The sequence below is a fragment of the Nothobranchius furzeri genome, chromosome 2 (assembly GCF_043380555.1).
Source record: "Nothobranchius furzeri strain GRZ-AD chromosome 2, NfurGRZ-RIMD1, whole genome shotgun sequence".
In the NCBI taxonomy this organism is placed as follows: Eukaryota; Metazoa; Chordata; class Actinopteri; order Cyprinodontiformes; family Nothobranchiidae; genus Nothobranchius; species Nothobranchius furzeri.
Window position 1 is genome coordinate 58729683 of NC_091742.1, and position 27947 is coordinate 58757629.

General features: G+C 43.3%; 4 protein-coding genes across 5 annotated transcripts in view; 1 reads left to right on the plus strand and 3 right to left on the minus strand.

The window, feature by feature from the left end:
• The window catches only part of chd3 (chromodomain helicase DNA binding protein 3), a 55862-nt gene extending 47771 nt beyond the window's left edge, over positions 1–8091 (minus strand). Inside the window, exons 1-7 of one of the 2 annotated variants that reach the window (XM_054747743.2) lie at positions 7768–8091; positions 1457–1581; positions 1186–1380; positions 994–1118; positions 621–859; positions 385–518; positions 154–283 (exon numbers count right to left, since the gene is read on the minus strand). In XM_054747743.2, the coding sequence (XP_054603718.2) occupies positions 154–283; positions 385–518; positions 621–859; positions 994–1118; positions 1186–1380; positions 1457–1581; positions 7768–7936 (1117 nt within the window). In that variant the 5' untranslated portion in view covers positions 7937–8091. Of the gene's footprint in view, positions 1–153; positions 284–384; positions 519–620; positions 860–993; positions 1122–1185; positions 1381–1456; positions 1582–7767 lie in introns of both variants that reach the window. The other variant, XM_054747742.2, reaches the window with a different exon arrangement.
• Positions 8092–12026: 3935 nt separating this feature from the next.
• On the plus strand, positions 12027–13451 carry naa38 (N-alpha-acetyltransferase 38, NatC auxiliary subunit). Its single transcript, XM_015976285.3, has 3 exons — positions 12027–12143; positions 12560–12749; positions 13090–13451. Exons 1-3 carry the CDS (start codon positions 12105–12107, stop codon positions 13212–13214), a joined length of 354 nt encoding a protein of 117 aa, XP_015831771.3. The 5' UTR covers positions 12027–12104; the 3' UTR covers positions 13215–13451.
• Positions 13452–14035: 584 nt separating this feature from the next.
• Positions 14036–20290, minus strand: dnajc3b (DnaJ (Hsp40) homolog, subfamily C, member 3b). The gene is made up of 13 exons (XM_015976284.3): positions 20152–20290; positions 19841–19977; positions 18927–19037; positions 18679–18803; positions 18521–18595; positions 18300–18443; positions 18047–18228; positions 17838–17957; positions 15873–15978; positions 15614–15734; positions 15405–15537; positions 15171–15319; positions 14036–14700 (listed from the first exon to the last, which is right to left on the minus strand). The coding sequence occupies exons 2-13, from the start codon at positions 19926–19928 to the stop codon at positions 14561–14563; spliced, it is 1494 nt and encodes a 497-aa protein (XP_015831770.3). The 5' UTR covers positions 19929–19977; positions 20152–20290; the 3' UTR covers positions 14036–14560.
• A 3110-nt stretch (positions 20291–23400) lies between these two features.
• On the minus strand, positions 23401–27348 carry cldn15a (claudin 15a). The gene is made up of 5 exons (XM_015976289.3): positions 26985–27348; positions 26610–26774; positions 26306–26387; positions 26121–26228; positions 23401–23815 (listed from the first exon to the last, which is right to left on the minus strand). The coding sequence occupies exons 1-5, from the start codon at positions 27199–27201 to the stop codon at positions 23719–23721; spliced, it is 669 nt and encodes a 222-aa protein (XP_015831775.1). The 5' UTR covers positions 27202–27348; the 3' UTR covers positions 23401–23718.
• Between the last annotated feature and the right edge of the window lie 599 nt (positions 27349–27947).

Consider the following 27947-nt stretch of genomic DNA (forward strand, 5'->3'; position numbering starts at 1 on the left):
AGCTGAAGACTTGGATGCATAAATGTGTTAGTGTGGAGAAGTTGTGACATTAAAAGAACAAAAGCTGATACTGGTCATTTCCCATTTCACATTTCGGTGCCAATATATCCAGTTATACCAGTAAAATATAATGCACAAGCAGAACTGTCTTACTCTTTTTCTTCTTCTTGGCGGGCCGTCCTCTCTTGTTCTTCTTCGCCCGTCCAGAGCTGTCCGAGCGAACCGAGGAGCTGTGAACGCTGGAGTCCTCCTGCTCAGACTCCTCCTCATCCATGTCGTCGCTCTGAAGCACAAATCACAACAAACACAAATTCACTAATAACACACTGGTTACTGATCGCCCGAGATGAAGAGTTTCCTGCACCGTGTGAAGGTTGGACTCACAGAGCAACTCTTCTTCCTCTTGGCTCCAATGGCTAATAGTTTAATACGAATGGGCGCCATCTTCTTGGCCTTGGCCACAGCTTTTTTCTTGTCTGCTACTCGAGGACTTTTACTGCGTTTCTTGTATCCTGGACCTGGAAAGAGAAGAAGGTTCTCTGCCACCTCTGTTTCTGACGATTATCTAAACAGGATCAAAGGCAAACAGTACACAGACAGAGCCAAAGCTCACCACTGACCTTTGCCCTCTTTCGTCTTGGCCTTTCTGATCGGCGGCGGTTGAGGAGGCGGCTCGGGGGAGGCAGTCGCTGCAGAAACCTGCTCGGCAACAGCGATGGCGGCGGCGGCGGCAGCCGCTGCTACAGCAGCGGCGTTGCCTTTGAAGGGGTTGTTGGAGCTGAACTCCCTCCACTTGGCCCCTAGGATGGTCATCATCTTTGACATGGGGATCTTAGGGTTCTTCTTGGCTATCATCGGCCTGGGACCAGCAGAAGGTCAAACTCAAGAAAATGGCAAGGTTTCCAAGCTGGAAAAGCTCTACTAAACACCTCCTGAAGTGGCAAAGCACCCTCGATGTTTGCAAACTTTAATATCATATTAAAAACAAAGTACCTCATAAACTGGCTGAAGGCTTTGTAGTTTGTGAGTTCCCTGTAGTCCTCCTCCGTGAAGGTATGATCAACGTCCTCCAGTCCCCACTCCTTCGCCAGCTGGGCAGAGGTCTTCTGCTCCACAGGCTGCTGAGAAGATACCAGGTCGGGCTTTTCCAAGAACTTATATGACAACCAAACTCTTAATTCTTACCTTTGCTGTTTCCTCCTGACTGCTATCTCTGTCTCTGTTGTCTTTTTTCTTCCTCTTGGTTTTCTTCTCTTTCCTTTCTTTGTGTTTCTTCTTTTTCTTCTTCTCTCCAGAGCCATAGTCGCTGGCTGCACTGTCCGAGTTCCCGCCATAGTCTCTGTCCGAGTTTCGCTCTACATCGCTGTCCTGCACAGTGGACTGACACAACAGGTTCAGACAGGGACCTCAGTCATCAGACGGAAAATGATGCGGACAGAAAACCCATTAAACTTACAATCTTCTTCCGTTTTTTTGCTTTGACCGGCTTCCCCTCTTTCTCTTTCTTCTTTGTGTCTTTCTTCTTGGGTCTGCCTTTCTTCCGGCACGGGACCTCTCTCTCTGATAGCTCCACTTCATCTTCTGGGGTTAAAGAGAGCACGGATGACAAAAGGCCATCAAACCATGCTGACTAATCTTGTCAAAACGCTTCTCGACAGGACGGCTAATTCCCTGCTGAACCTAAATACATTCAACAAGAGCTGAATGACAGCCATGGAGGTGTCAGTGACCTCTGATCCCATCTGTATTGTGACATGTGCTGCAGTAGGGCTTTGAGTGGATATGACAGCTGCTGTTAGTGATGCTACAGGAAAAAAGGGATAATTAAGAGTGCCAGTGAGTGACGATGTCAGCAACAACTGCCTAGTTTGTGATTCAGACATTTTTGTGAGTTTTCTAACCCCACAGCTTAAAATAACAACCCTGAATTAAGCAGTTAATTTGGAATTAGTGTCCTATGACTTTAGATAGGGGTACATTGTACTACGTAGAGGAAGGTAGCAGAAAATATTGTATGTACACAACAATGGGATTTTGGTGAAACTGGTGAGGAAACTCCGCCTTCTCTAGAGCTTTGGACCGTTTGCGCGTGACGTTCATGGAAACGCCCCCTTTGCCATGATAGATGGCAGGAAGACTGTTTACACACATTAAAACTCCTGGGAAGCTAGTCAAAACAAGCCAGTTTGTAGCCTTTATCACTTTTATTTCTTTGATTTCAGAGTAAAGTGTGCTGCGTAGTGGCTGCACTAGCAGACAAGTGTGGAAACTCAGCTTGTCTTTTTTTAACCCTCCCACTGTCCTAATGGGTGTGACCCCACGAGGAAAGTTGACCATTGAGCAGGATTGATGGTTTAGCCCTTGAGGTCCACGTGGCAGGGGTGAGGTGGTGCTCACTCCTCACACACCCATTAGGACAGTGGGAGGGTTAACCCCCTGGAGGCAGGCGTTGCAGATTTGCAACGTTAAAACCTACCTACCTGGTTACTCCACATACGTATTTCATGAGCATTTGTTAACTCAGAAGTACCCCTGAAGGACTTAGTTGTTCGTCTTTTTATCAAAACTTATTTTGAGCCTGAGAGGGTTAATAACTTTGATGGAGACTGAGGACGGAGGTGAACTGTAGCAGTTACAGACTAGCAGCCCTCAAAGTAATTTCAAATTTGCAGGGAACACGTTGCGCTGTTTAAGATTAACATTGATATATTTCAGACAGGAAATGGCAAATGTGATGTGTTTATACAACTTGTTTAGTAGGCTATCAATAACTGTCCACTATGGTGAATTGCGAGATAATTATTTATTGTAATAAAAATGTTCTATGATATTATGTATTTGGCATGATGAGCGTCAACGTTATGCGATATCTTGTCTCGCCCCGGTGTTAGAGAAGAAGCTGAACCTGATGACCCCACCAGAAAAAAAACTGCTAAAGTTCTGGATTTTTCTTTCTTTCTTTTGTTTTTTTATTTTTTATTTTTTTAATCGATTCCAATGTAAAGTGAACGCTGTTTATGATGTAATGTTATAAATTCAGTGGAATAAATTCTGGCATTGTTTGCATTAGTGAACAGCAGCGCGGAGAACTTAAGCTAATATTCGTAAGCTAGCTAACGCTTAACTTTTGTAAATGCCACTCTGTATGAGCCCCGCCTAGCTTCCCACAAGTGATCTGGTTTTAAACCAGTAGAAACTAAGCTAAACTGGGGAAAAAACTACTTGAAGCCATGCTAAACATTCCAAAAAACAACAACAACAAAAATAAAAACCAATCTTTGGCGCTACTTTTCCTTTCAACTTGTTTCGCTCACGTTTTACTATGCTTTTGCCATCCTTCATGATGGACCCAGATGATCTGGTAACACAGGTGCGCAGGGGGGATAGCTCAGTTAGACTTAATAGTAGAGACAATGTACAAAAACATGACTGAAGTGACATTTTTACATCTTTAACTGAATTCAGACAATTACAGTTTTAGTTTGGTGACTTTTAGGATTTTCTGCTGAATGTTCAACAGACAGTTTGAGCCATCTAAGCTTTCCAAGTCTCTTCTTACCCCCAAATTTATTATGAATACAAATTATATATCAAAATTTAAAGTCGGCGCATTCAGGTTTGAAACAATGGATCCAAAGAGATGCAAAAGAAGAGGTGGAAGAGGAGGAGGTCTAGGACACCAGGGTGGAGGAGGTGGAAGAGGAGGAGGAGGTCTAGGACACCAGAGTGGAGGTGGTGAGAGTAGGTGGAAGAGGAGGAAAAGGGGGTCTAGGGCTAGGTTCACAGTCCCACCTCTAGCGTGGAAGGTGTGAATTTGCTGACTGATAAGCCGGCATATCAGTCAGCAGTGGGTGTGTTGGCCCTGGTCAGCCTGAAGCAGACCACCTCAGAAAGAGGGCTGAAAAACAGTCTTGTTGCACCCTGAAAAAAGGCAGGCCACCAGCAAGCTAGACACCAGAATGGAGGAGGTGGAGATAGTGCAAGAGGAGGTGGAAGAGGACTTATTGGCCAGTTTTGCAAATCTTGTCCCTAATTTATTGCACCAATGTGTAAGACTATTGTAGTGTGTGTGTGTTTATGAGACCTTGTGTGTGATGTCTGTGGGCAAAGTTTGGTTTTACCGCAAGAGTGAATGGTTTTGAGTGTAGAGCTTCATCTTCACCTGAAAATACAATGTTTGGGAAATTCGGTGGGACGTTATGGATTTGTGTTAACTGGTTTGAGAATACGAGGCACAGTTTCAAGAAATGTGTTTAAGCAATCAAGAAAAACTGTAATAAAAATTCACATTTAACGTATAAAGTTTTTAACTTTCTTTTGGCAACAAAAACTGTTCGTCTGAGGTTAAATGTCAGTCTGTGTCCCTGACTGTGCACCTTTCGTTTGCTGGTAGAAAGTAAAACAGGTGTGTTATTACCATGGTGACTTTATGGGCCTTTTCCAATAGAACCTACTCGGTGCAGCTCGACTTGGCTTTGTTTCAAGTCCCGCCCATTAGAAAACATGTCCATGGTTCTCGTCCCTTTTCCAGTACCAGCTTTGATCTGGTTCCAAGCGTATCAATCCTGGTAGACAATGTTACATCTCAGAGTGTTGGTCACTGGCTGGCTAGGGAGCGGGCGGACTCACTGGTTGCTACTGAGATTCAGCATGGCTGCCCGAAGCCTTTTCCAGGTTCTTAATTTTTAGAGTTTTTAAAAAAGCCCAAGACTAAGCAGAATATTCAACAACATGCCATTGTTGCGTTGTGTTTTTGTGTCGCATACAGATCCCCACGCACTACGTTTGTGTCAGGCACAGTTCACCTCGAGCTACTTTTGAGTTGGGTTGCAGTGTTGCTATGAGAGGCCCACCTATTAGAGCCGTTTCTAACTCCTACTTCACATCGGAGGCATCAGCATCTTGGAACGGCAGCGGAACAGTTTACTCGCGAGATCTGCTGAGTGCCAGTACACATCAGTAGAATCTCAACCGCAGAACGGCTTCTCTGCCGTGCTCCGCGCTGGACTCGCGAGATCACAAAATCCCTCGAGATTTCAAAGGTCACTGTTTGTTAATGCCATCTGCCATTAAACCAAAAAGAAGGAAATCACATTTGATATCATTGTTTGATGTCATATATGATGTTCCTCTCCACAGCCAGGAATAAAACCATAAAAACACACAGTTGCACATCTGGAATGATGCTGGGAGCAAATAGGTCGTTAGGTCACTTGTATTGACGTAATCTACATAGATATGAAATCGCATTGCTGCAATACTCTCCTATTTTGAAAATTGCCAGATGTTTCACACTGAAACCATGTCTGATTTCCTGTCAAGCTCTATGTTAACTGTGGAAATTAATGTGTCCCAGAAACAGCTCACGGCAAAACTAGAACCCAAACCTATCTTTAACTCATTCGCTGCCAGACGTTTCCTGATCGGTAAAGCCCTGCCAGCGCTTCTCACCGTTTTTACATTTTTTTTAAGAGTCACAGAACGTTGCGCGCTAGGATGATGTTGACGCCAAAACGGCCAAAACAAAGAGGAGACTCACCTCTTACATCAGGAAGAATCCGAGCATTTCGAGCGTTATCCGTTCTTACATAATCCGTTGATGAATTGTGATCGGCAGAAGCTTTTCCGGTTCGCGCCTCGCTTTTTTTTTTTACAGCAACGGCCCAAAACGATCTCCTAACACATGGATTTTCTGCTTCCTGGTCACGTGACATGTGACGTATGCGGATGAAGATCGGCTTTAGAGCTGAGATGTTTGTTCTCACGGTGCGGGGGCTCGTCCAACGCCCACACAGTAAAAAATGCAAATGGCAGTGAATGGGTTATGGCATGGCAGACAGCTTCTGGCAAGCAAAAATTTCTGCGTTGCAGCCTGTTTGAATCACCCAGATAGACTATAATGAATTGTATTTGAAGCAGTGATGTTCCACTGCCGTTTCGCGCAGCTGATGCCTCCAGTGAAAAGTAGGGGTAAGTTGTAATGGAAAACCACACAAACTGTATAGAGCAGAGTCAAGATGAGCCATGCTGGATAGTGGAAATGGTCCAAAAGCAGCGCCTTTAACATTTTTGTTGATAAAGTTGCCAGCCCTCTTTACATTTCTGATACGGTTCATAAATTAAAGTTGCCTTATACAATAACTGAGTTAGTCGATGCCGTTCTGGGAAATGTCTGGAATTCATCCATGCATATTTATTAGTATAAGAGGAGAAAATAGTGGTGGCTCCCAGGGATTAGCTCATTAAAACAACTCCTGTTGGGACAAGCCACTGTGAACTACTGAGACTAAACATCTTTCGTCTGAGAGGGTAAATTATGTGAAAATGTCAGGCCAGTTCCACAGGGAACACAGTTGAACCTGCAGCCTGACCTGGCTTGGTGCTGATGGGAGCTTAAGGAGGGCAGCAAAGCATTAAAGCATGAAGCCCAAATGCGGGCTGCAGCTTCCGCCAGACAATCATTTAAGATATTAAATTTTGTCGGACTTTTATTGTCTCTCTGCCTTTGTTGGTGCTCACTCCCACCCGCAGCAGCAACAGCCACCTCCCTCTTCATCGATACAGCCATACAACCTCCTCCTCCTCTTCTCTCCCACCCACCCAGCCAGAACCCCACCGCTTCCCACAAGTCAGTGCAACCGCCGAAGGCATGCCGGGGGCGGAAGCGGCACGCACGCGGGGCTCGGTGATTCGGAGGCCGCCGCCGGTGCTGTGAACTAGAACGACTTCCTCTGGTCCCACACGGGGGGTGACCGAGACCACCTCTGAGAGGTCGAGAGCGGGTCAAAGCCCACAACAGGCACACTGATTTATCTGTCTAGCTCGTCTCAGTCAGCGGGGAGCCGGAGCTAGCTTGCTACCTCTGATTTTCACAAAGCATTATGGCTGATTTAGCCCCCTTTCGTGTTTCCCTCACAATCACCTCTCATTTAAACTCAGATAGTGACAGTAACGCTTTATAATAAAGCTGTGAACTTTAACATTGACCCTGTTAGTGTAATGTGTGCTGTTTACAGTGCGGTTAACCACTTTTTTCCCCGTTCACTTTCACTGCACCCCGGGGCAAGTTCACTGCCACGGAAAGTTCCAGAATGTCACGTTCAGGGACCGTGGGACAAAACCACTCCTGATGTAACAGTAAAACACCTGCGAGGGAGGAGGTCCCTCTTAATAACAGTCCATTAAAGCCGCAGGTGAGAAGGGTTGACCTGTCTGTTCATAAAGCCACCAAAGGAGGGTGGTGACACCGGCTTTGACACCATCTCCTCTCTCCTCCCCAGCTGGGCTTATCAGATACATGTAGCCTCCGGCGGGGGAGTCCGCTGTGTGCTTTTCTGCCCCTCCAGGGCGACCTAATTACCTCCCTGGGGGTATCAGCATGAGTCCTGCCATGTCTGTGAGCTGTCGGGGGGTTAATGGGAAAGGGCAAAAGAATGGAGCTACTTTTTTGGTGATGGTCGAGGGAAGTCAGTGTGAACTTTGAGGAGAGGTGAAGAGGTGAGGAGGAAGTGAACTGAGGACATAATTTGGGCACGCGATGTCGCTTTTAAAAAAAACACATTCTGTTGCAATATGGAGCGCGCGAGCCAAACTACTTTGAATGTTTTTTTTTTTAATGTTTGCGCACACTCTGTACCGGCCTGGACATCGTGACACAGTTTATGCTGCCCTTTAATCTAACCTGCGCGGTTTCTGCGAGTCAAAAAGTGATTTTTTTTCCCTAATCGAGCGCGCGCTCCCGAACTGTCCACCGCTGTTTTACCGTACCTGGCGCGGCCGGTGTTGCAGTTTCCCTTAGCGCCGCCGGCGAGTTTATGTCGCTTGCGTTCTCGTCTAGGTCTCCGTCGTCGTCCTCTTCTTCATCAAAATCTCCTCCCTCGGAATTAACCACCACCATGCCCTCTTCTTCCTCGCAGGAGCGGAGAGGAGAGGACATTATACTCCCGTCATCGGACGCGTCCTCTTAAAAAATATACATCTCAAAATTAAAAAAAATAACAGTTAAATAAAAACTGGCGCGAAAATTATATTTATTTAATATTCAAATCGGCACGAGGAAGGGGGAGAAAAAGTGGGGGGCGTTTTGGAATATTTTACACTAAGGCTGAGCAACAAAGATGGCCGCCCTCTTATATTTATTTTTTAACAACCCCCCCAATAAGAAAAAAAATCCCCTTACATAAAAATGGCTGACTATATTATTTCAGAACGCACCCCCCTCCTCCCTTTCTCTATCTCTCTCTCTCTCTCCGTGTCTCTGCCTCCGCGCGCCCCCCTCCCTCCTTAAAAAACCTACACATTGTTACAAGACGAAGGGGTGTGTGAGTGCATGTAAGTTGCATTGTTAGTTGTTTGTTTCTTTTCAGTCGCCCCCTCCTCTCTGTTTTCTCCAAATCCGACAGACTGTGCAGCCTTTGGTGTCACTGTCGGTGCCGCGATCACACACAGCAACAGCTCTGTCTGTCTGCATTGCAGAGCCCGACACAAATATATCAAATATGGCCACCTTTAACTCTCCAGAGCCCCCAACTGCTGGATAAATACAACATTTTTCTTTTCCTTTTTTTTTGTTTGGAGCAGGAGCATTTTGAGTGCTGGGGAGGGATCCAGAGAGAGAGAGAGAGAGAGAGAGAGAGGGAAGGGGGGTTGGGAAAATCTGCCGCAGCCATGCCCAGACTTACATCAGATTGTATTGCTTAAAAATTAACCACTTGTGGTGAGGATGAAAACAATTGAGCAAAATGCTAACTAGGCTTCTCCATCCCCATGGACTCAAAAACACTAAACATCAGGATGAGACTTGACAGCAAAGAGTCGAGATTTGTGTTTGTTTTTTATTTAAATTTGAACACTTTATTCTGAACTCTCATTAGCAGCTGGATAGCGGTAAGGCCATGGGAATAAATCCGTCCCTAGATGGACTGATGCAGGCTCTGGGCAGTTTTTTAAATCAATCTTCACGCTAACCTCCTGAATCTTAAAGAAAACACATGGAAAAAACTGAAAAGATAAAATTCTGACTTTTTTCTCAGAGTTCGGGGGGGGAGTCAGAATTTTCTCTTTTCAATTTTTCTTTTCAGTGGCCCAGATCTTCTTCCGTAACATTCAAATTCAAAAAACACAAAAATTTAACATTTTATTTTTATTCTTTTGTTGTTGTTGTTGTTGTTGGCAAGTTTATGTAGAGAATGAACCAGAAACAACAAAAACAGGCAAAAACTTGTGCAAACCACATAGAAATAACAAAAACCGCCTTTAAAAACAACACATCTAATTTCTATACATTTAAATCAATCTGCAGAGTCTTTTATTTTGAAATATTGCTAAAACTGTTCATGTCTAGGACAACAACAGAAGTAAAAAGTGCTTCATATTTGCTTTATTAACAGCATACTGTACTGGATGCTGGACTGACTTCAGGTCAGATTTAACCGTGCTCCAGCCGCAAGCTGAAAAGTAGCGGTTACTATGGTAACGTGTTGGCTATAAGTGGCAGAATTAGTGAGCGATAAACAGATGGAAGTGAAAATAAAAAGCATGAAACAACTTTTCAGTCAGAGGCTGATCAACAGTCTCGCCTGAAGGAAGGAGGGTGAAGAGTCGACGGGCTTTTAACCGGTACAGGTTACAAATAATCCCATAGAGACCTAAAACGCCTGGTGAGTTTAGAGAATCCATCAGTCTAGCAAAAGATGAAAGGCGACCTTAGGTGTGACCTCTCTGACAGCTCATTTCTGCATCACCCTGCCCCGCCTGCTGCAGCAACAGGTGCCTGAGCTGCTCCGGCTCGGCTGAGGAATTTGCTGGCGTCTGATCCAACCTCCACATCTGCCAAGAGAGAGGAACTGTGCACGACAAGGCGCGTGAGGAGAGCAGACGTTTGTGAAGAGGAAGACCCCGTTCCCTCCCCCTCCCTTCCTCACTGAGCCTCTGGCCACGGAGGTGTCAGCCGGTGCCAAACTGAGAGGCTGGCGAGACGACCTCGCTTAGTGAGCAGCTTGTATGCCCCTCGCCCACAAGCGCCTCGTGATTTTTTATCTTGAGAGGTGCCATAGAAATGATATTTTCTTCTTCTTTTCTTCACTGCAGTCATAACTGTGACCGGAGCAAAGAGAGAGAGAGATGCTGCGAGTTTAGAGACTTACCCTCTGCCGCCTCCCTCCTCCTCCCCGTGTCCGTTTGGCAGGGAGACGTGTCGGGGATGAGAGAGGAAAAGTGCCTCCCCTGGGTGCTGAGCTCCAGCTAACCCAGATTTTATGCAGTGTGACACACAGAGGAAGACACTGGCTGTCTGAGCCGAGGCGGCCCAGGGAGCAGGTCCTGATTAGATAACAGCAGAGAGGGGGGCAGGCTGGGAATCACCTACACACTCATCCATCATCTTCTACTTATCCTGGGTCGGGTCGCGGAGACGGACGCCCAAGCAGAGGCCCAGACTTCCTTCTCCCTATCCACTTGGGCCAGCTCCTCTGGGGAATCCCAAGGTGTTCCCTGGGCCTGGCCTATCCCACCATGGCCCAGATGCTAAGCTACATCCCTGAACCTCCTTCCCACGGAAGTTCTCTCCCACTCAGCACAGATGTAGGGTGGGCATCCTAACTAGATGCCTAAGCCACCTCAACTGGCTCCTGTTGGTGTGGAGGAGGAGCTGCTCTACTCCGAGCCCCTCCCGGATGACCGAGCTTCTCACCCTATCTCTAAAGGAGGGCCCAGACACCCTGCGGAGAAAACTCATTTCAGCCGCTTGTATCTGTGATCTCGTTCTTTCTGTCACTACCTAAAGCTCGTGACCATAAGTGAGGGCAGGAACATAGATCGACCGGTAAATCGAGAACTTTGCCTTCTGGCTCAGCTCTCTCTTCACCACGACAGACCGGTACAACGCCCGCATCACTGCAGACGCAGAATCGATCCACTTGTGGATCTTTTGCTCCATCTTTCCCTCACGTAAACAAGACCCCAAGATACTTAAACTCCTCTCTTGGGAGAAGACCTAAAGGATGACCCAGGACACGCTGGTGAGACTGTGTCTCTCAGCCGGCCAGGGAACACCTTAGGATGCCCCGGAGGTGCTGGCCCATGCGGCTTGGGAGAGGGAAGTCTGGGCCTTCCTGCTTAGGCTACTGCTCCCGCAACCCGACTCCGGATAAGCGGCGGAAAATGCATGGATGGAAACTAAACTAAATGAAATCATATTTAACAAAAGTGATTTGAATTGGATCAGATCAATAAATTAATAAATAAAACGTTCAATTTTTTTTTATTTTAAATAAAATGAAGAAAAAAAATTAAATAGTTTGACCAAAATGACTTGAATTGAAATTGAAAAGCAAAAATTACTGAACTGAAATTATGAAAATAAATATTAAAAAAGTTAAGTTAATAATACTGAATTGGACTCAACAACGTTGGATTTGAATCTGGTCCAGACTGTGAAGCGAGTGATGAAAGTAGAATTAAACCTGGCAGTGGACGCATCACTAGGCTTGACTTTTAAACTATGTTACATCGCCCTCTTGTGGTAAATATTGCAAGAACATTTGTAAATGTTCATTCAGGTGTCCCGTAGTTTACAAATATCACTGATATTCATGCTGATATTAAACACTTGAATGTTCCTGTTTTTATATTAAAATTAACTACAAGTCATTTTCCCGTTGAAATTCTAATTTTAAAAGTTTTAAAGCCTTTACTTCCTCAGTGAGCAACATATTTATTTGTGTGACCCTGTTACTCATAAACTGTTTATTTGATATATTTGGTAGACAACATTTTGAAAGTCAAGTTGTTTGAAAACGTCAATTTTTCCCTAAAATACAGAAAAACCAAAGTGATCAAAAATCACCGTGGACTTTCACAGGCTGTAGTTTGAGTTTTATTTTGAAATTCATGCCAATTTGTTTCCGTTTCAATTAAAACCCCAAAATGATATATATTTTTATTTAAACAATACACGACTAATCCTATTTCATGCATTGATTTTATTTCCTAAAACCAAACCGTAAACAGTTTCAGAAAAAAAGAAACAAAAGTACGGCAACTTCCGGTTAAGCTTGTCCGTCAGTAAAACCGCTCCGTAAACAACAGCAGCAGGAGACGAGGTTATGGCAACAATGATTGAGGAAAATGGACCTTCAACTCGTGTATGTTTCCAAAGAAGCTTTTATTTTTCACACTGATGTTTTTGCCGCTCTCTATTTAATTTATTGAGGAACAAAAAGGTTATAAACAGAGAAAGTGCATCTATTTTAGAGCTTCGAATGGAGCTAAATGTTAGCTGGCAGCTAACACACGTTATCGTTACTAGCTAATTTATTTGGTTAAATCGTTTTAACGTTATCAGATATTAACATAATACTGATTATTTTACCTGAACATAATTAATAATTAAGTGTCGTTAACTAACGACATAAAATATTAGATTAGCTACCGAGTTATCATGAGTGTCGTTACCAGCAAGCTTTTAGACGGTTAAATGCACATAACACAATTCTGACGCTCTTGATAAAATTAAACTGATTTAATAGTTATCCGTGTTTTTATTTTTGCCCTCACCCAGGAGCAATCTGAAGTGTCTTCCTCATCCTCGTCATCCTCCTCCCAGGCTAGGCAGAAACTAGAGGGACTCCTCAACAAGAACATGAGGATCCGGATGACAGACGGAAGGACTCTGGTGGGCCTTTTCCTCTGTACAGATCGGGACTGTAACGTCATCCTGGGTTCTGCTCAGGAATTTCTCAAATCTACAGGTATGAATTAGGGTTTCCTCCAATTAGGGCACACGTTTATAGACTTTGATCATTCCAAAACCTGGGAATAGCATCTCTGTTCCTCTGAAATGCACAAACTTGATTTGTTTACTCACTTTGTTTGCTCATCCCAGCATCTAAAGCAGTTTTTCTCTTTATTTTAGTAACCAAACAAGCTGAACTTGGTCGCCCTTTGATGTTAACTGGTAACATGTTAAAATGTGACCTCTTAAGAAATTTCAGGTTTTACAGCATCAGAAAAAGCCTCAACGTTGATCAACAACCGCATAATGATATTATTACACAAGTATAATCTTTTCCTGCTTTGTTTACCTCTCAGACACATTCTCCCAGGGGGAACCCAGAGTCCTGGGTCTAGCCATGATTCCCGGTCACCATGTTGTGTCCATCGAGGTAGAGGTGGATACTCTAGAGGACACACAGGGATTCGGAGCCACACACTGACAGTTTGGCAATCTCTTGGGACTCACTGGGTCCTGCCTAGTCAGGCGAGTTCTGGAGAAATCGGGACATGTTTGCAGGATTTTAACCTGACTGCACTCTGGATTTAGCCATTCCCATAATGACTGAAAGAAATTTGACAGGAACAGTGGAAAAGTGGAAAAGGCCTCTGGGGGAAAGTATGTGTTTGCATAAATGTCTTGTTTTGTTGCAGTATTTTAAAATAAACGTTTACTTGAAGTTTTTGTTGCTGTGAAGCTTGTGTAAAAGTCAGTTTAGATCAGGGAAAAAGCTAAATAAACAAGAATGATTTATTTACTTTAAAGAAAGAAGCTAAGCTGGATTGTTTCTGTACTTTAATACATTTGAGCACATCAGCTGATTTAGTTTGGCCACAAATGTTTTTGCCACAAAGGAAAAAAAGAAAACAAAATCTTTTCAAGTTAAAAACAAAGAACCCGTCACATTTTGGTTCACACACAAGCTATTACAGTCTTAAGGCTGTTAGTTATAAAATAACTTAAGTTTGTGCAAAGAAGAACGTAAAATAGCATAACAGAAAATATGTGTCTCACACGGCCGCAATGCCCGAATCTCGTTTACAGACAGCAGTTTATTACTTTAGGTGTTGCTCTGTGGTTTGGTTCCACACTTCAGATAAATATTATCCAAACATTCTACTCATGATGCTGAAACCCAAGCTCCAGCTCAGCCTAGAGCGTTTATTTATAAACGAGGCTCTCGGATCGCTGCGGAAGACGCTTGGTTTGTAGAACAGCTTTAACAAGTAACGGCCTACAGTAGCGTTTCAGGAGAGGAGAAGCTGTGGAGCCAAAAAAAGGTGCAACTTCAACAAAATAAAGGAAAAGTTCAGTTATGACGTGCTTCATTTTCATCTAGGAAACCAAATTTGGTTCGGTGTTTAACACGTTTTTGATTTGAAGCTAATTTCCTACTTAAAGGATCAAATTAAAGATTTCATTCAGCGTACATCCACCAGCTGCTCGCCGTTATTCTGCGAACATCTGCTCGCTGTTTTCAGCTTTAGTCACAACTTCTACTTTAATCAGAAACAGAGATCCTCTGAATACTGCAGGAAAAACATTCTTTAATGTCCTTAATAAGAAGTGTAGGTTAAAAAAATGGCACAAATAAATTAGAAACCTCCACCGCTTCCAGACGACACCCAAAGAGCTGCAGCCACAACGCGGTTCTTCACTTTCATCCGTCGGAGCGTGAGCTTGTGGCGAAAAGTCCCCGGTTATTTAAAGAAAAGGAGTCCGGGTTGACGTACGAGTTCTGGGGAAGACGTGTATAAATATTCCCTGACACGGTCTCCGTCGGGTCTCTTAATTTTGCTCGAACTTGAAGTGGAAGCTGCCTCCAGACTCAAAGGGGTTAAAGTGGAAAGGCCAGGCTCTCTGTCCGCCGCCCTGCTGGTTCTCCGGGTCCAGAGGGTCCTCGCCGGCGTCGAACTTCTGCCTCATTTCTATTGGAGGACACATTAAAGAACAACTATTCACACAAATACTCATTTCTCCATAAAAAATTAGCCTAAAATACCTTTTTGATCAGCTGCTGAAGGACTGATAAGCTAACGGCTAGTTGGAGTACACTGCTGCCACCTTAAAAACAGCTCTAATCTAAATTTAATCACAATTCATGAACTTTGTCCTTTACACCACTGTTGATTTATCCTTTTGTGGTTATTTAGGAGTGAAAACATCACCATCATCAGCAAAGCGTAGCACCTCTGCTGCTAGTTCAGAAGGAACTCGTTAATATTTAAGCTGAAACGCCAAATGGATCATTTATAAAACGATTCTGAATAAACTCGCCGAGGAATTCTGGGGACGGAAGCCACTAGTCTGTCATTTCTCTGAACTGAGGCTGTTTAGGAAGCTGATGAGATAGTAAATAAACAGCTACTACAACACATAGATTTCAGGTGCTCCTGACCTGGGTCGGTAAGGACTTCCTTTGCTGATGCGATGTCAATAAATTTCTTCTCCGCCTCCTTTTTATCAGCTTCGGACTGGAAGTTGTCGGGGTGCCACTGCTGCGCCAGCTTCCTGTATGCCTTGATGATCTCCTGTTTGTTAGCGCTCCTGAGGAAGAGTGGGACAAAGGTTTTAGAGAACACCTTCGATCTCAGCAGAGTCCGAATGTGACGAGCTCAGCTGGACCGGCTACCTGCCAACACCCAGGATCTTGTAGTAGTCCCTCTTCCGGGAGACTTTGAGCAGCTTCTGCGCTCGTTCCAGCCCCTCTCTGATGGTGCTGCTGTCGCTGTCAAACTCCCGCGCCTCCTGGTAGTCCTCCACAGCTGCAATAGAAGATAAATCGAAAAGATGAAGCCCATCGACCGTGTAACTGTTTCTTCCTTCGTTTTGCTTCCTTACCTTTCTCGTAGTCCTGGTTGAGGATGTAGGCCTCCGCTCGGTCTCGGAGGACGTTGGTGTTACGAGGGTCCCTCTGGTGCGCCTCTGAACACGAATCTATCGCCTCCAAAGCCAACCCGAGCTGGGACGGATGAAGAACGAGCATAAGTTACCTCAACATATTAAAACAAGCTTAAAATAAACATCTGACGCCTTGAAAGCACAAAACGGAGCGCGTCGTGAATAAAAACTTGAATCGGATGCGTTTTTGTTCCCTCACCTTGACCAAACAGTGGCAGATCCTCTCCTTAGCCAGGTTGGTGTAGAACAGGACATTTGGATCTGTTGTCATCACTGACTTATATTTATCGATGGCTTCCCGATACCTGACGGTGAGCAGAAATGGAAAAACGAGTTTAATGTGGAACTGAACGATGCGGCAGGTGCTGGAGTTCAGGTGTACAGGTGGAGCTGCAGCGGGGCGAGCCGCAGGTTCGATTCGCTCCTCATTTGGATACATTTCAATGTTGGAACACAGAAGTCAGACGGGACGAAAAGGTTCAGTTTGTTCTCTTAAAAAGGAAAGTTGAGCCGTTTTAAAAGATGGATTATGCAAGAACGGAGTGAGAATGACCTGTGGTCAGTTTTGGGTGCCGAAGCCCATTTTCAAGCACACAGATAACTTGCTGACGACAGAGTTGAATGGCTGTAGCCGGCTACGGGTCGGCATCAGAAGATTCTAGATGACGAGTGAAGAGGACTCGTGCACAGTAAGTTGATAAAGAAATACATTTCACTGTAATTTAGACTTGTTGGTATTTTAAAATGCAGCTTGAGATATTTTACAGCTGATTACGTGCTTCACATTCACAATTAGCATAGTTAGCTTGATGTTAGCCTCCAGCACGCTTCACCCAATGTTAGAGTAAAACATAAAGAGGCTGTGACTTGAGCCTTCTTTGTCTGCGTTGGTACGGAGACTCCCAACGCCATTGTGCCCCTGCGTAAGGGCTCTCCGACACGCGCAACCCGTGATTGGTCACGACACCGCTTCCTTTAACTTTTGGACTCTGGGTTCCCATCTGCACAAAGACACGCAGCAAGAATTTTCTTCGTAGACGGAAATGATGAGAAACGTAGGTTAGAGGTGCGAAAACACTATAAACACAATCATGGGCCAGATACACAACTGTAAGGGTGGCAGGATACCCCGGAAGAGTGCTACGCCCTCTGTTGTCCTGGTGGGGAATTACTTTTCAACGCTACTCAGGTGAAGAAGAGGTCTGGAGGAAAACAGATCCGTCGACGCGTGTGCATGACTGCACACTCGAATTGACGAAGAAGTATAAATTAGGCTTTAGACGCACAAGGACCGCTCCTTTTACAGGCTTTTTTTAAAACAGCTGGGTTTTGCTGGTGCTGCAGCATTAGCGGTAAACTGTAACAATGTCTCTATTTGATCATTTTAAAGGAACCCCCCCCCCCAGCTGACTGAAAATGACATCTGTTTCAGTGTAACCTTCCGTCCAACATGATTCAGAGTGTTTTGCGATTATTTCACTGTAGAATTCTTACATATAGCCCCTTTAAAGTGTTTCAAACAGCCACCTGAACAGCCTCAGTTCATAGAAATATCAAAACACTGCTGTACCTGGTTTATTTACGTGGAATACTATGATTACTAACAAGCTCAAATGTCAAGCAAAAAATATGGCATTTCCAGTGCAAACACTTAAGTGTCCCACTTCTCCCCCTACTGGTTGAAAGTGGAATTCCACCCGTCACCAACAACCCTGCTGCAGGCATCGCAGATAACCATGTCGGGCAGGGTGTTGCATTTACCATACTGCTCAGGAAGTCAGCTACACTTTCTTTCCCCACAGGAACAAACCTTAAAATGATCAAACATCCCTTAAAATCAGGTTGATTAGACTAGATTACTTCTCGATCACACGCGAAAACAACTAAATAACGGCGTTTTTTCTCTAACCCCAACACACACACGTGCCTGGAGAGTGCTCCAAACTTAGAAAGCTAATTAAAACTGCTGACGGGCAGCAAGCATGCGAGTCTGTTTGGAGGAGACAGAGCAGCTGAAGAACAAGACTTTGACTCATTCTGATATTTCTTGCGTTTCTTTCTGATAAAAAAAAAACTATAAATGTTTACCTATGAAGTAGAGATGAAAGCAGCAGAAGCTTTATTTAAAAGGTGTGTGACGTTATAAAACGTCCCCTGAACTGACCTCTCCTGCTGAATGTGCTCCTCTGCAGAGTCCAGCTGCTTGCTGAGCTTTTTCACCTGCTTGTAGTGGCTGAAACAGTCTTTGTCATCCTGGTCCAGCTTCAGACACTCTCGGACGTGACTGTGCAAAAACAACAAGGAGGGACACATAAGTCCAGTTCGGGGAGGGAAATGTTTGCATGTGGACATTGGTGTTGGCCCGACGCTCACTTGAGAGACTCGTGGTGCTCTCCAAGGCTGTACTGCAGCACGCTGAGCTTCAGGAACGCGGCACGGTTGTCGTTCCGCAGCCTTGCTGCTGGCGAAAGGTCCAGGATGGCCTTTTGGGGATCCCCCATTCGGATGTAACACTCTGCACGGAGCTCCCGGGACTCCGGATCCCACGGAGAGATCTGAGACACAGAGACGATTCTAAGCCAACTAACTTGTTTTTTAAATGATGCGATTCTTTTTAACCACCTACCTCTATCACCCTCTCCAGCACAGAGATGGTGGCGCTGTAGTCTCCTTGGTGATAGGCAGCGTGCGCCTCCTCCTGCAGCTCCTCCAGCTCATTCGCCTTCATCAGCTGCTCCTCAGCTTCTTTGTGATCCAAAGAGCGCTGCAGCTACAAAAAGAAACAGTCCTTTAATGACGTGGAATATCCTCTAAAGCTCTAAAACCCCACATGATGTGAAGTCTTACCACTGTTTCAAAGTCCTCTCTGGCCTCATGTGTGTTTCCCTGCTTCAACAGGATGTTTCCTCTCTGCAATCGGGCCTGGAAAGTCAAAACGTGGATGGAAGAGGTGAGAAACCTCACTGAAGAGGATTTAGCTCCTCTGCGGTTGGAGAGAATCTTACAGGAAGGAAGTCCGGCTTCAGCTGGATTGCTCGGGTCAGATCAGGCAGCGCAGATTTGGACTTTCCCATTGCCAGGAACACCGCAGCTCGCTTGTAGTAGGTCAAGTAATTCTTAGAGTCTCCCTCTGGAAAACAGCCATCTTTAGTTATTATATGTGACTTAAAAACAGAACGAAAACACGCCTTCCAGTCAACCATTTAATGGTGATTTAGATCCCTGAAACATGCATCAGTCAGAGAGATCTTACCCACAGCTGAGTGGTAGTGAGACAAGGCTTCGGCCAGCTGACCGGCGGCCAACAGTTTGCGACCCATCTCCAAATGGTGCTCGATCTCGGCTTGAGTCGCCCCCAGAACACCTGAAAAGACAAAGCTGAACCTGGAAACACAATTCCGAAAACACAAAGGAGCAAAACCTGTGCTCCTTCTGAAGCGTTGGAACTGATCATCAAATCATTTTAAAATCTAAGTTACAACAACAAGCTGCTCAGTTACAAAGTTTGAAGATTAAGTGTTCGGCTTAATCTATTAAGTACTTTTAGAAATCCAAAATAAGAAGATTGTTGTTAAATGCATTAAAAAACATTTTTATAATTTAAAAAATTTTTGCTTATTTGTGGAATTTTTCTGAACACGTTCATATACCCAGAATATATTAAACTAGTGCCAGAAATGTAAAAAAAAAAAAAAACCTGTTCACTGTATATTTGAAAAATAATCACTGGTATTAAAGAAACTTTAGTTTTAGCAGAATAAAATTATTTATGAAATCAAAATTTTCTGGAAACACAATACAGAAAAAAGTTACATATTGTTATGGTTCCATAAATGATGCTTTAATCTCTTACATTTAGCTAGCAGGCTAACTATATTTTTGTTGCTTTTAGCAAAATATTTGTTTACGTTTTCTGATATTTTTTTAAATTGACACTTTAGAGCCCCCGTAGCCGAGGGTAACCTCAAGGACTCCTCCAACACTTACTGAAATGCAATAGTTTATTTTATTGGGGTTATTTGTGTTTGCCACATTTAGCAAAAATCTAATGCTGTTTTAAACAAATACAAAAAAGTAACCCACGTGAGGATAATTATTCAGCGACAGTGTGTTGATTTCCAGGCTGCTGTTTGTATACGCTTTTTAAACAGCTGAGTGGTGTCTTACCGTCCAGCTGAATGTCCAGGAGGACACAGAGCAGAGACATGGAGCACAGCAACCCGCTGGCTCCTCCTGCCCGCCGACACCACTCCATCTCCGAACTCTCTCACACCGGGACCCAAAAACGGAGCAGCTTCACGCCACTGCGTCGACAGAAAATCAATTGTTTAATCGAAAATGTCTGAATCCGCTCCGGAAGACCGAAGGAACAGAGAGACGCGACGGGTACATTTACGGTCCCATTCCTACAGAATTCCGTGTGGGAAATGAGGATTCACTGAAAGGTTCCTAAAAAAATAACGTAAACAATTACGTACTTTGTGATAAATCCGTGTCTTCTCGCCTAACTTAATAATCTAAAGCAGAGACAGGTGATATACTCCCAAAGTTGAAACCTATCTGTCCCGTCTAGTCGTATCCTTCCTATCTGGCCTACATTCTGTGGTTGGTCGAGACAGCCAACATCCGGTTTCGTCAACAGGCGTGGGGCACTCTGATTGGGTGGACCGTTTTAACTCCGGCTCTAGTTTCATGTGGCATGCCGTTGTAACATAAATATCACATACATAATAACCTTTTCCACAGTCGTTGCAAAATACTGATTTGAAATAATATTGTAATCTAATTGTATTCAGTAATAATTTAAAATTTACCAGTTTTACAATAAATGTAGTACTAACAAGGTCTTGAGAGAAATTCACAATATTTTATTTATTGTTACACTTTTACTGGTTATTTACTGGAATAGCTAGCATTTTAAAGAGCAAGTCACCCCCAAATCAACTATTTTTTTCTGATAAACTAAATAAATGCGTGTCTAATTGTGCTGCAGACACGTGTAGTCAATAGATTTGCACTTTAGTGCATTTTAGGTAAAATTTAAATTTTCTGCCTGAAACTGTCAATGTTGTGCAGTTGTCAGGTAAAAACTCTTCACTACATTTGAATTTAAATCTGCCACCGCTATTGGCTAAGAGGCATGCTATGATGTAAACTGGTACATTATGATGTCACAATGTCGTGAGTGTGTGTATTTGTTAGTGGCTCCACCCTCTCGGTCTGCTAGGCAACAGCATTTGTTGCATTTTTCAAACATGAAGTGGGAGTGAAGTACGCTTCTTGTAAGGGGTGACTTGCTCTTTAACTAATAACAAAATGAGTAATGAATGTTGATCCACAGATCATTTATGTAGACACCCTGTGGACCACCAATGCCTATTGGAGATGCCGTTGGCTGGCCGGCCGCCAACTTGGGTGGGTCACCATTTGCCCCCAGTGCCTTTATTTCTACTGAAGAAGGTGTTTACCCAACTAAAACACATTTTATTATGATTTTTCACAAAATCATACACATGGTATGGCATGATAATTAAAGTATAAATCTAATAAAATTAAATAAAAGTAAAAATCCAACAGGTAGGCTAGAAAAGTCAATAGTAATCCCACATGACCTGCTTTCAATAGTACACTGGCGGTTTCAACCATAGGCTGCACAAAACAAAAACAGGTATAGTTGCTCTTCTGCATTGAGTCTAGTTGGGTTTGGAGAGTGAGGGACCCATCCAATATGGTGGCGACGCTGTTACGCTCTTCAATGCCCAATGGGGCATCTATGTATTCATTTCTATGGCCCTATCTTAATACTCACACTTCCATCCTTCCAGTTCAATTGTGCAATCCCATCTACGGGTGCGTTGGATGTCCTGCTTTGGAAGTTGACCACGTCCCTTTTGCACCCTTGATCCGCACTTTGCCCAAGTCTGCATTAACACGGACTTTGGCGAAGGGTATTACCCACAATCCATTTCTGCGTGGGAGTTTTGATAAGATGAAGGAGCAATGGCTCAAATGTCCTTTCAGAAAATATGTATTTTCAAATGAAGGAAGTTCGTTTTAGAACAATCAATGATATTTAATCATGCTGTGAATGTTTTAGACTAAGATTTTATGTGGCCAGCACTTAATGTAAATGTTCTCAAATATTTGTTTGAAATTTGCTAATAAACATTTTTTCAAAAAGTTGCACAAACAGCAACCAGCATCCTGGCATACGTTGCAGTTGATGACGCAATGCTCCACGTCCCATTTTGGCACACTTGTGTACCACGATCGTGATCCTTATCGTGCACATCCTCCAAGTGTACTTTTTTTGTATATTATTGAGATTGGGCCTATGTGTTGATCAACATAAGCTGATGTTTTTTGCTACCCACAATGCATTGCAAGAATAACACAAAATAGGGAACTTAAGTCATTCCCATCTACTTCTACTCCAGGGGTCCACTACTGCCCTCAAAAAATGAATGGGAGTCTATAGGCCAATAAAAGTTATTTCTGATTCTGCTTCTGTGAACTGGATTTAACACATAATATCCCTGAAGGGATGGAGGGGAGGTATTGTGTGGTGACGTCACATGTGCTAACTTGTTATTTGTCTCGTCTCGTCGTCGTCTTCCTCCGCTTATCCGGGTCCGGGTCGCGGGGGCAGCATCCCAACTAGGGAGCTCCAGACCGTCCTCTCCCCGGCCACCTCCACCAGCTCCTCCGGCAGGACCCCAAGGCGTTCCCGGACCAGATTGGAGATGTAACCTCTCCAACGTGTCCTGGGTTGACCTAGGGGCCTCCTGCCGGCAGGACATGCCTGAAACACCTCCCCGGGGAGGCGTCCAGGAGGCATCCTGACCAGATGCCCAAACCACCTCAACTGGCTCCTTTCGATCCGGAGGAGCAGCGGTTCTACTCCGAGTCCCTCCCGAATGTTCGAGCTCCTCACCCTGTCTCTAAGGCTGAGCCCGGCCACCCTACGGAGGAAACTCATTTCGGCCGCTTGTGTCCGCAATCTCGTTCTTTCGGTCATTACCCAAAGCTCATGACCATAGGTGAGGATTGGGACGTAGATCGACCGGTAAATCGAGAGCCTGGCTTTCTGGCTCAGCTCCCTCTTCACCACGACAGATTGGCTCAGCGTCCGCATCACTGCAGACGCCGAACCAATCCGCCAGTCGACCTCCTGATCCCTCCTACCCTCACTCGTGAACAAGACCCCGAGATACTTCAACTCCTCCACTTGAGGTAGGTATTTGTTGTTATTTGTAATTATTTTAATTTCAAGATTTCACAAGCTTCCTAAGGACATTTTAAATCGTTCTAAAGTGATTTTTATTGTTCAAATTGAAATAATTTATGTCCAGAAAGTTTTAATTTGGGGTGTTTGTAATGACACTTGTAACTCTATGAGCAATGGACATAATTAATAAAAAAAAAAAATACAACTACTGAAGTTTAAGACAAGACAGATCATGATGTGTTGTCAATAAAAACTTTTTACAATTGTTTTAGTATTATGTAATGAAATGGCTTGCCACACAAACACTTATTCTTTTTGCAGCAAGTTTAGATTTTAAACTTTGTTGAGAGACTGTAATTAAAAACCCAATCCTGAAAGAAAATTGTGTAATCTGATTAAAATCAGACATTTGTACACTTTCTGATAAGCAGCCTAAATAAACCTGTACAATTCTCAAGATCATGTGGTTGATATAGAAGTGTAATGTGTAAACACAGTGTTTAGCATTTTACATTTTATTGTGTTCAGTAGTATAAAAAAGACAATTGAAACAATAAAAACCCATCATCCTGTTCTAAGAAACTGTACAAAACAATCTTTGACCTCAGAAATGTCCATCCGTGTTTACACAGATCATCGCATGATTACCTTCTCTCTCTTTTTTTTTCCTAAGAAAATAAGCGATGTAAGTGGAATGTGAACAGAATTACTGACGGATTTCAGTCTGTGCAGCGATGCACAGAAAAGCTGTGTACAATATTTACAGTATCAACAGGAAACACTGGTGGTGCAAAGGTACTGGGGCACTTCCAGCACTTCAGACGTAAGCATTTCGTCCATAAGTGCTGGCGGCGGCACTTCTGCTCGGTGCTGCTCCGGAGTACGCTGTCCCCCTGGTTTGATAAGTCACTGGACTGCAAAGAAAAAGAGACCATCGTGAGACAAAGGTTCGGTCAGCAACTTTTGTTTTCAGCCATTCTGTTGTAAGATGTGACAGATGGTCGACTGGTCTCTAGTGACTGCAAAAACAAGCCCAAACCATCAGCCCTCCATTACCATGCTGACAGGTTCCTATCAGACACGGTCATACATCTCCACTTTGGTGTGACCATGAGTAAGGCAAGTCCTAAGAGGTCAGCTCAATGGCAAAAAATAAAATCTGGCCAATAAACAGCTATGTTCTGCCAGAAATAAGATATCCTGCTGGAATAATAAGCTGGCCAAAGGAAGAAATACAGACCACAGATGTTAAGACACAGAAGCTCCTAACCATGCATAGATGGTTCCATCCTAAATGCAGCACCCTGGGACTGTACACTAGTTGTACGGAAGGAGGACGAGGACTAGTGAGTGTGAGAGCCACTGTCCAGGATGAAACATCCAAGATCCATAAGTACATCAAGGACAAGGCCCCAACAGATGACGTGGTCAGTGAATGTTTCAGACAATAACGAACAGAGGAGAAGATGCTGGAAATGTCATCATGGGAGGACAACTCCCTACATGGGATGTACCACCGACAGGTAACTGAAGTGGCTGATATCAAGAAATCCTATCAATGTCTAGAAAGAGCTGAAGGACTGCACAGAGACACTTGTCATGGCTGTCAAGGAACAGACCCTGAAAACCAGAGCAACAAGATCTACCACACCAGACAAGGGGCAGTCAGGGCAATAATCCCCAAACTGGAGGAGCGGCTGAAGCAGATCCCAGAAAACACATCAGACATCTCAGTCCAGAAAAGTGCAGATCTAGGAACAGCTAAGATACTGCAGAACCCTCAAGCCCCCAGGAATTTGGTAGAGGATTGATCTATCTATCTATCTATCTATCTATCTATCTATCTATCTATCTATCTATCTATCTATCTATCTATCTATCTATCTATCTATCTATCTATCTATCTATCTATCTATCTATCTATCTATCTATCTATCTATCTATCTATCTATCTATCTATCTATCTATCTATCTATCTATCTATCTATCTATCTATCTATCTATCTATCTATCTATCTATCTATCTATCTATCTATCTATCTATCTATCTATCTATCTATCTATCTATCTATCTATCTATCTATCTATCTATCTATCTATCTATCTATCTATCTATCTATCTATCTCTCTCTCTCTCTATCATCAATCAATCAATCAATCAATCAATCAATCAATCAATCAATCAATCAATCAATCAATCAATCTATCAATCTATCTATCTATCTATCTATCTATCTATCTATCTATCTATCTATCTATCTATCTATCTATCTATCTATCTATCTATCTATCTATCTATCTATCTATCTATCTATCTATCTATCTATCTATCTATCTATCATCAATCAATCAATCTATCTATCTATCTATCTATCTATCTATCTATCTATCTATCTATCTATCTATCTATCTATCTATCTATCTATCTATATATATATATATATATATATATATATATATATATATATATATATATATATATATATATACTGTATATCCAAATAAAATCTAATTGTATATTTTCACGGTTCCCCATTAAATATAAAATGTTTCCTTTCATTTCCATGATGGAGGTGTGGAAACGATCCATGTAGAGTTTTGGTAGAACGAGGTCCAAAGAGTCACCACTAATCTGAACTGCATCAACATTTTTGTGACACAAACTCATAAAATGTTTTGGAGTAAATAGCTAACGAGCTCTAATGGGGTTAAGTTTTATATTCTACTTACTACTTCTGGGTCACTTTTTTTTTTTTGTTTTGTATTTGACTATTGTTTGTTTTGGAAATAAATCCAGTCAATTTATTTAGTTGTATTTGTCTCATTTATTTAGTTTTATATCCTCATCTATTTATTAGGAATTTATTTAATCATTCATTTTTTATTTAAATATTTTAATGATTTTTTTAAATTTTGGCATTATCAGGCTTCCCTTATATTTTAAGCTGTTTAAAAAATTGACCACTAGATGGCACTGTTTCCCAGATGCTTTCAGATACCACACACTCCATCTCTTTCTCCACTTGGAAGAAGGAATCATGTTTATCTGGGAATGACCTGAACTCACCCCTATCCATATGTTATATACATATCAAAGAAATGAAGCTTTGATTAAATGGAGTGAATCAGCAACACATCCGTGGGCGACTTAGTCAAATAGTAACTTCCTAGTCCTGGATACTCCCTTCAAATCTCTGCTAAACAGCAATGAGGACTCACTATTTTTCCTTTTTGGCCATTTTGCAGGAGCAGGTGAGGCACGCTCCTCCTGCGATGGCGAGCACAGCAGAGCACCAGCCGATGTAAAGTCCTTCTCCGATCTCATACCTGCCGCACAGAGCCGTAAGAGTCAGCCAACATCTCGCTTAAGGCTCTCAACACACCTGCATGGGACACACACTCACCTTATGCCGGGATACAAAGGGTCAAAGAAGTCGCGGGTGATGTTGAAGGCGTACCAGGACACTGAGATCATCGTGCACAAACCTTTTTTTAGAGAAATAAAAGCGTGTTCTTCACAGGCTGAGACGGCAACAAGAGAAATTTATGTGGGGCTGATTTAAAATGTGCAATAAAACATGATTTATTATCTTTCTGGAAACGTTCCTTTATCTCCTGGTTTTATGGGTATCAGCAGGTGATGATTATGAGAGCTCTGAAAGTAAAAATGCCTCTGGATGACTTAAAGTAAATGTGTGCTTTTGTTACCCTGGAGTAAAAAGAGGACCCCAGCAGTGCCTGCGATCCTCCCCTTCAGGGTGTAGTTTTCTCCCCCAGCTTTGGAACACTGGACTCCTATCAGAGCCCCCATCAACCCAAAGGAGCCCAACACGATGGAGACAATCATCAAAGCGCGGGAGGCCTGGATGTAACCTGGAGCGAGAAACCCAAAAATGAGCCTACATTTGTTTTTAAGGAGGTCCTTGAAATCATCAAACCGCCCTTTCATCTTGGATTTTAATGACAGGATTCCTTTATTGTTCTGACCTTAAAGTAGACAAGAATGGCAACTGATGGATTAAATAAGAAAAACTCTATTTAAATGTGCTGTTCTGTGCATGCCAGTAGAGACGTTTAGCCTACCGTTCAAAGCCAACAGTGACGGAAACTCCCTGCAGTTGTGGACTCCGGTTGAATCCGTAGCACAGGACATCCACAGGTTTTCATAAATGGTGGAGGTGGTGATGACGTTCCCGTCCACAGTGGAGGTCTTCCAGTAGCGATTTGGCAGAGCAATCCCAACCATCACCCAGCCAACGAACCCCAAAACCAGAGCTACTACTTCCACAACTGGATCCATGACCTCTTCTTGGTCCAGTGGTTAGAACAAGAACAAGAATATCCTGAATTTTCTTATATCCTCCAAATCTGGGAAGTTTGTTATGGAAGTTGGACCATCTGGGGATGTGAGCGCGTGTTGTCTCCTGCAGCACAACGGGGAGTGCCCGGCTGTCCGGATATGTATAATGATTTATACGACTCGCTGTTTCTCCTCCCCCTATCCTCTTGTCTTCCTACTTCTTTCCCTTTCACACACTTTATCTTCTGGTTTTTTTTCTCTCTCTAATTTTACTCCTCCGAAACGGAACAGGTGTTTATCGGCTCACTCTCAGGGTCCAATGGTCGCCTGCCAGCCTCAAAGGGATAGTTCAGATCTTTTAAAGCGGGTTCTGTGGAAACATTCAGAAGATTTAATACTTATCTTTGATTGTAAACACCTATGGAGGACATCATTTCACAGATATAGTTTACTTTCGATAGGATTGATAAGCTAATGGCTAGTAAAAAGCCAAAGTGGATTACAAAACACCACTTTCACGTCTTTGTTGTACCATTGAAAATTTTGTATTGTTGAGTTATTCTAGAGGCAGTTGGACTTCATTTAGCACCACTATATTTAACCCATAGTTGTCATTTAAAAATTTTAAACAATCAACAGAACATGTCCTTCCCCTCTTTTTATTATCATACATTTATCGTTGTGTATTTATCAAACTACGTGTTTTTAGTTTGTCAGAATTCACTTGGTTTTCACCACATTGTTGT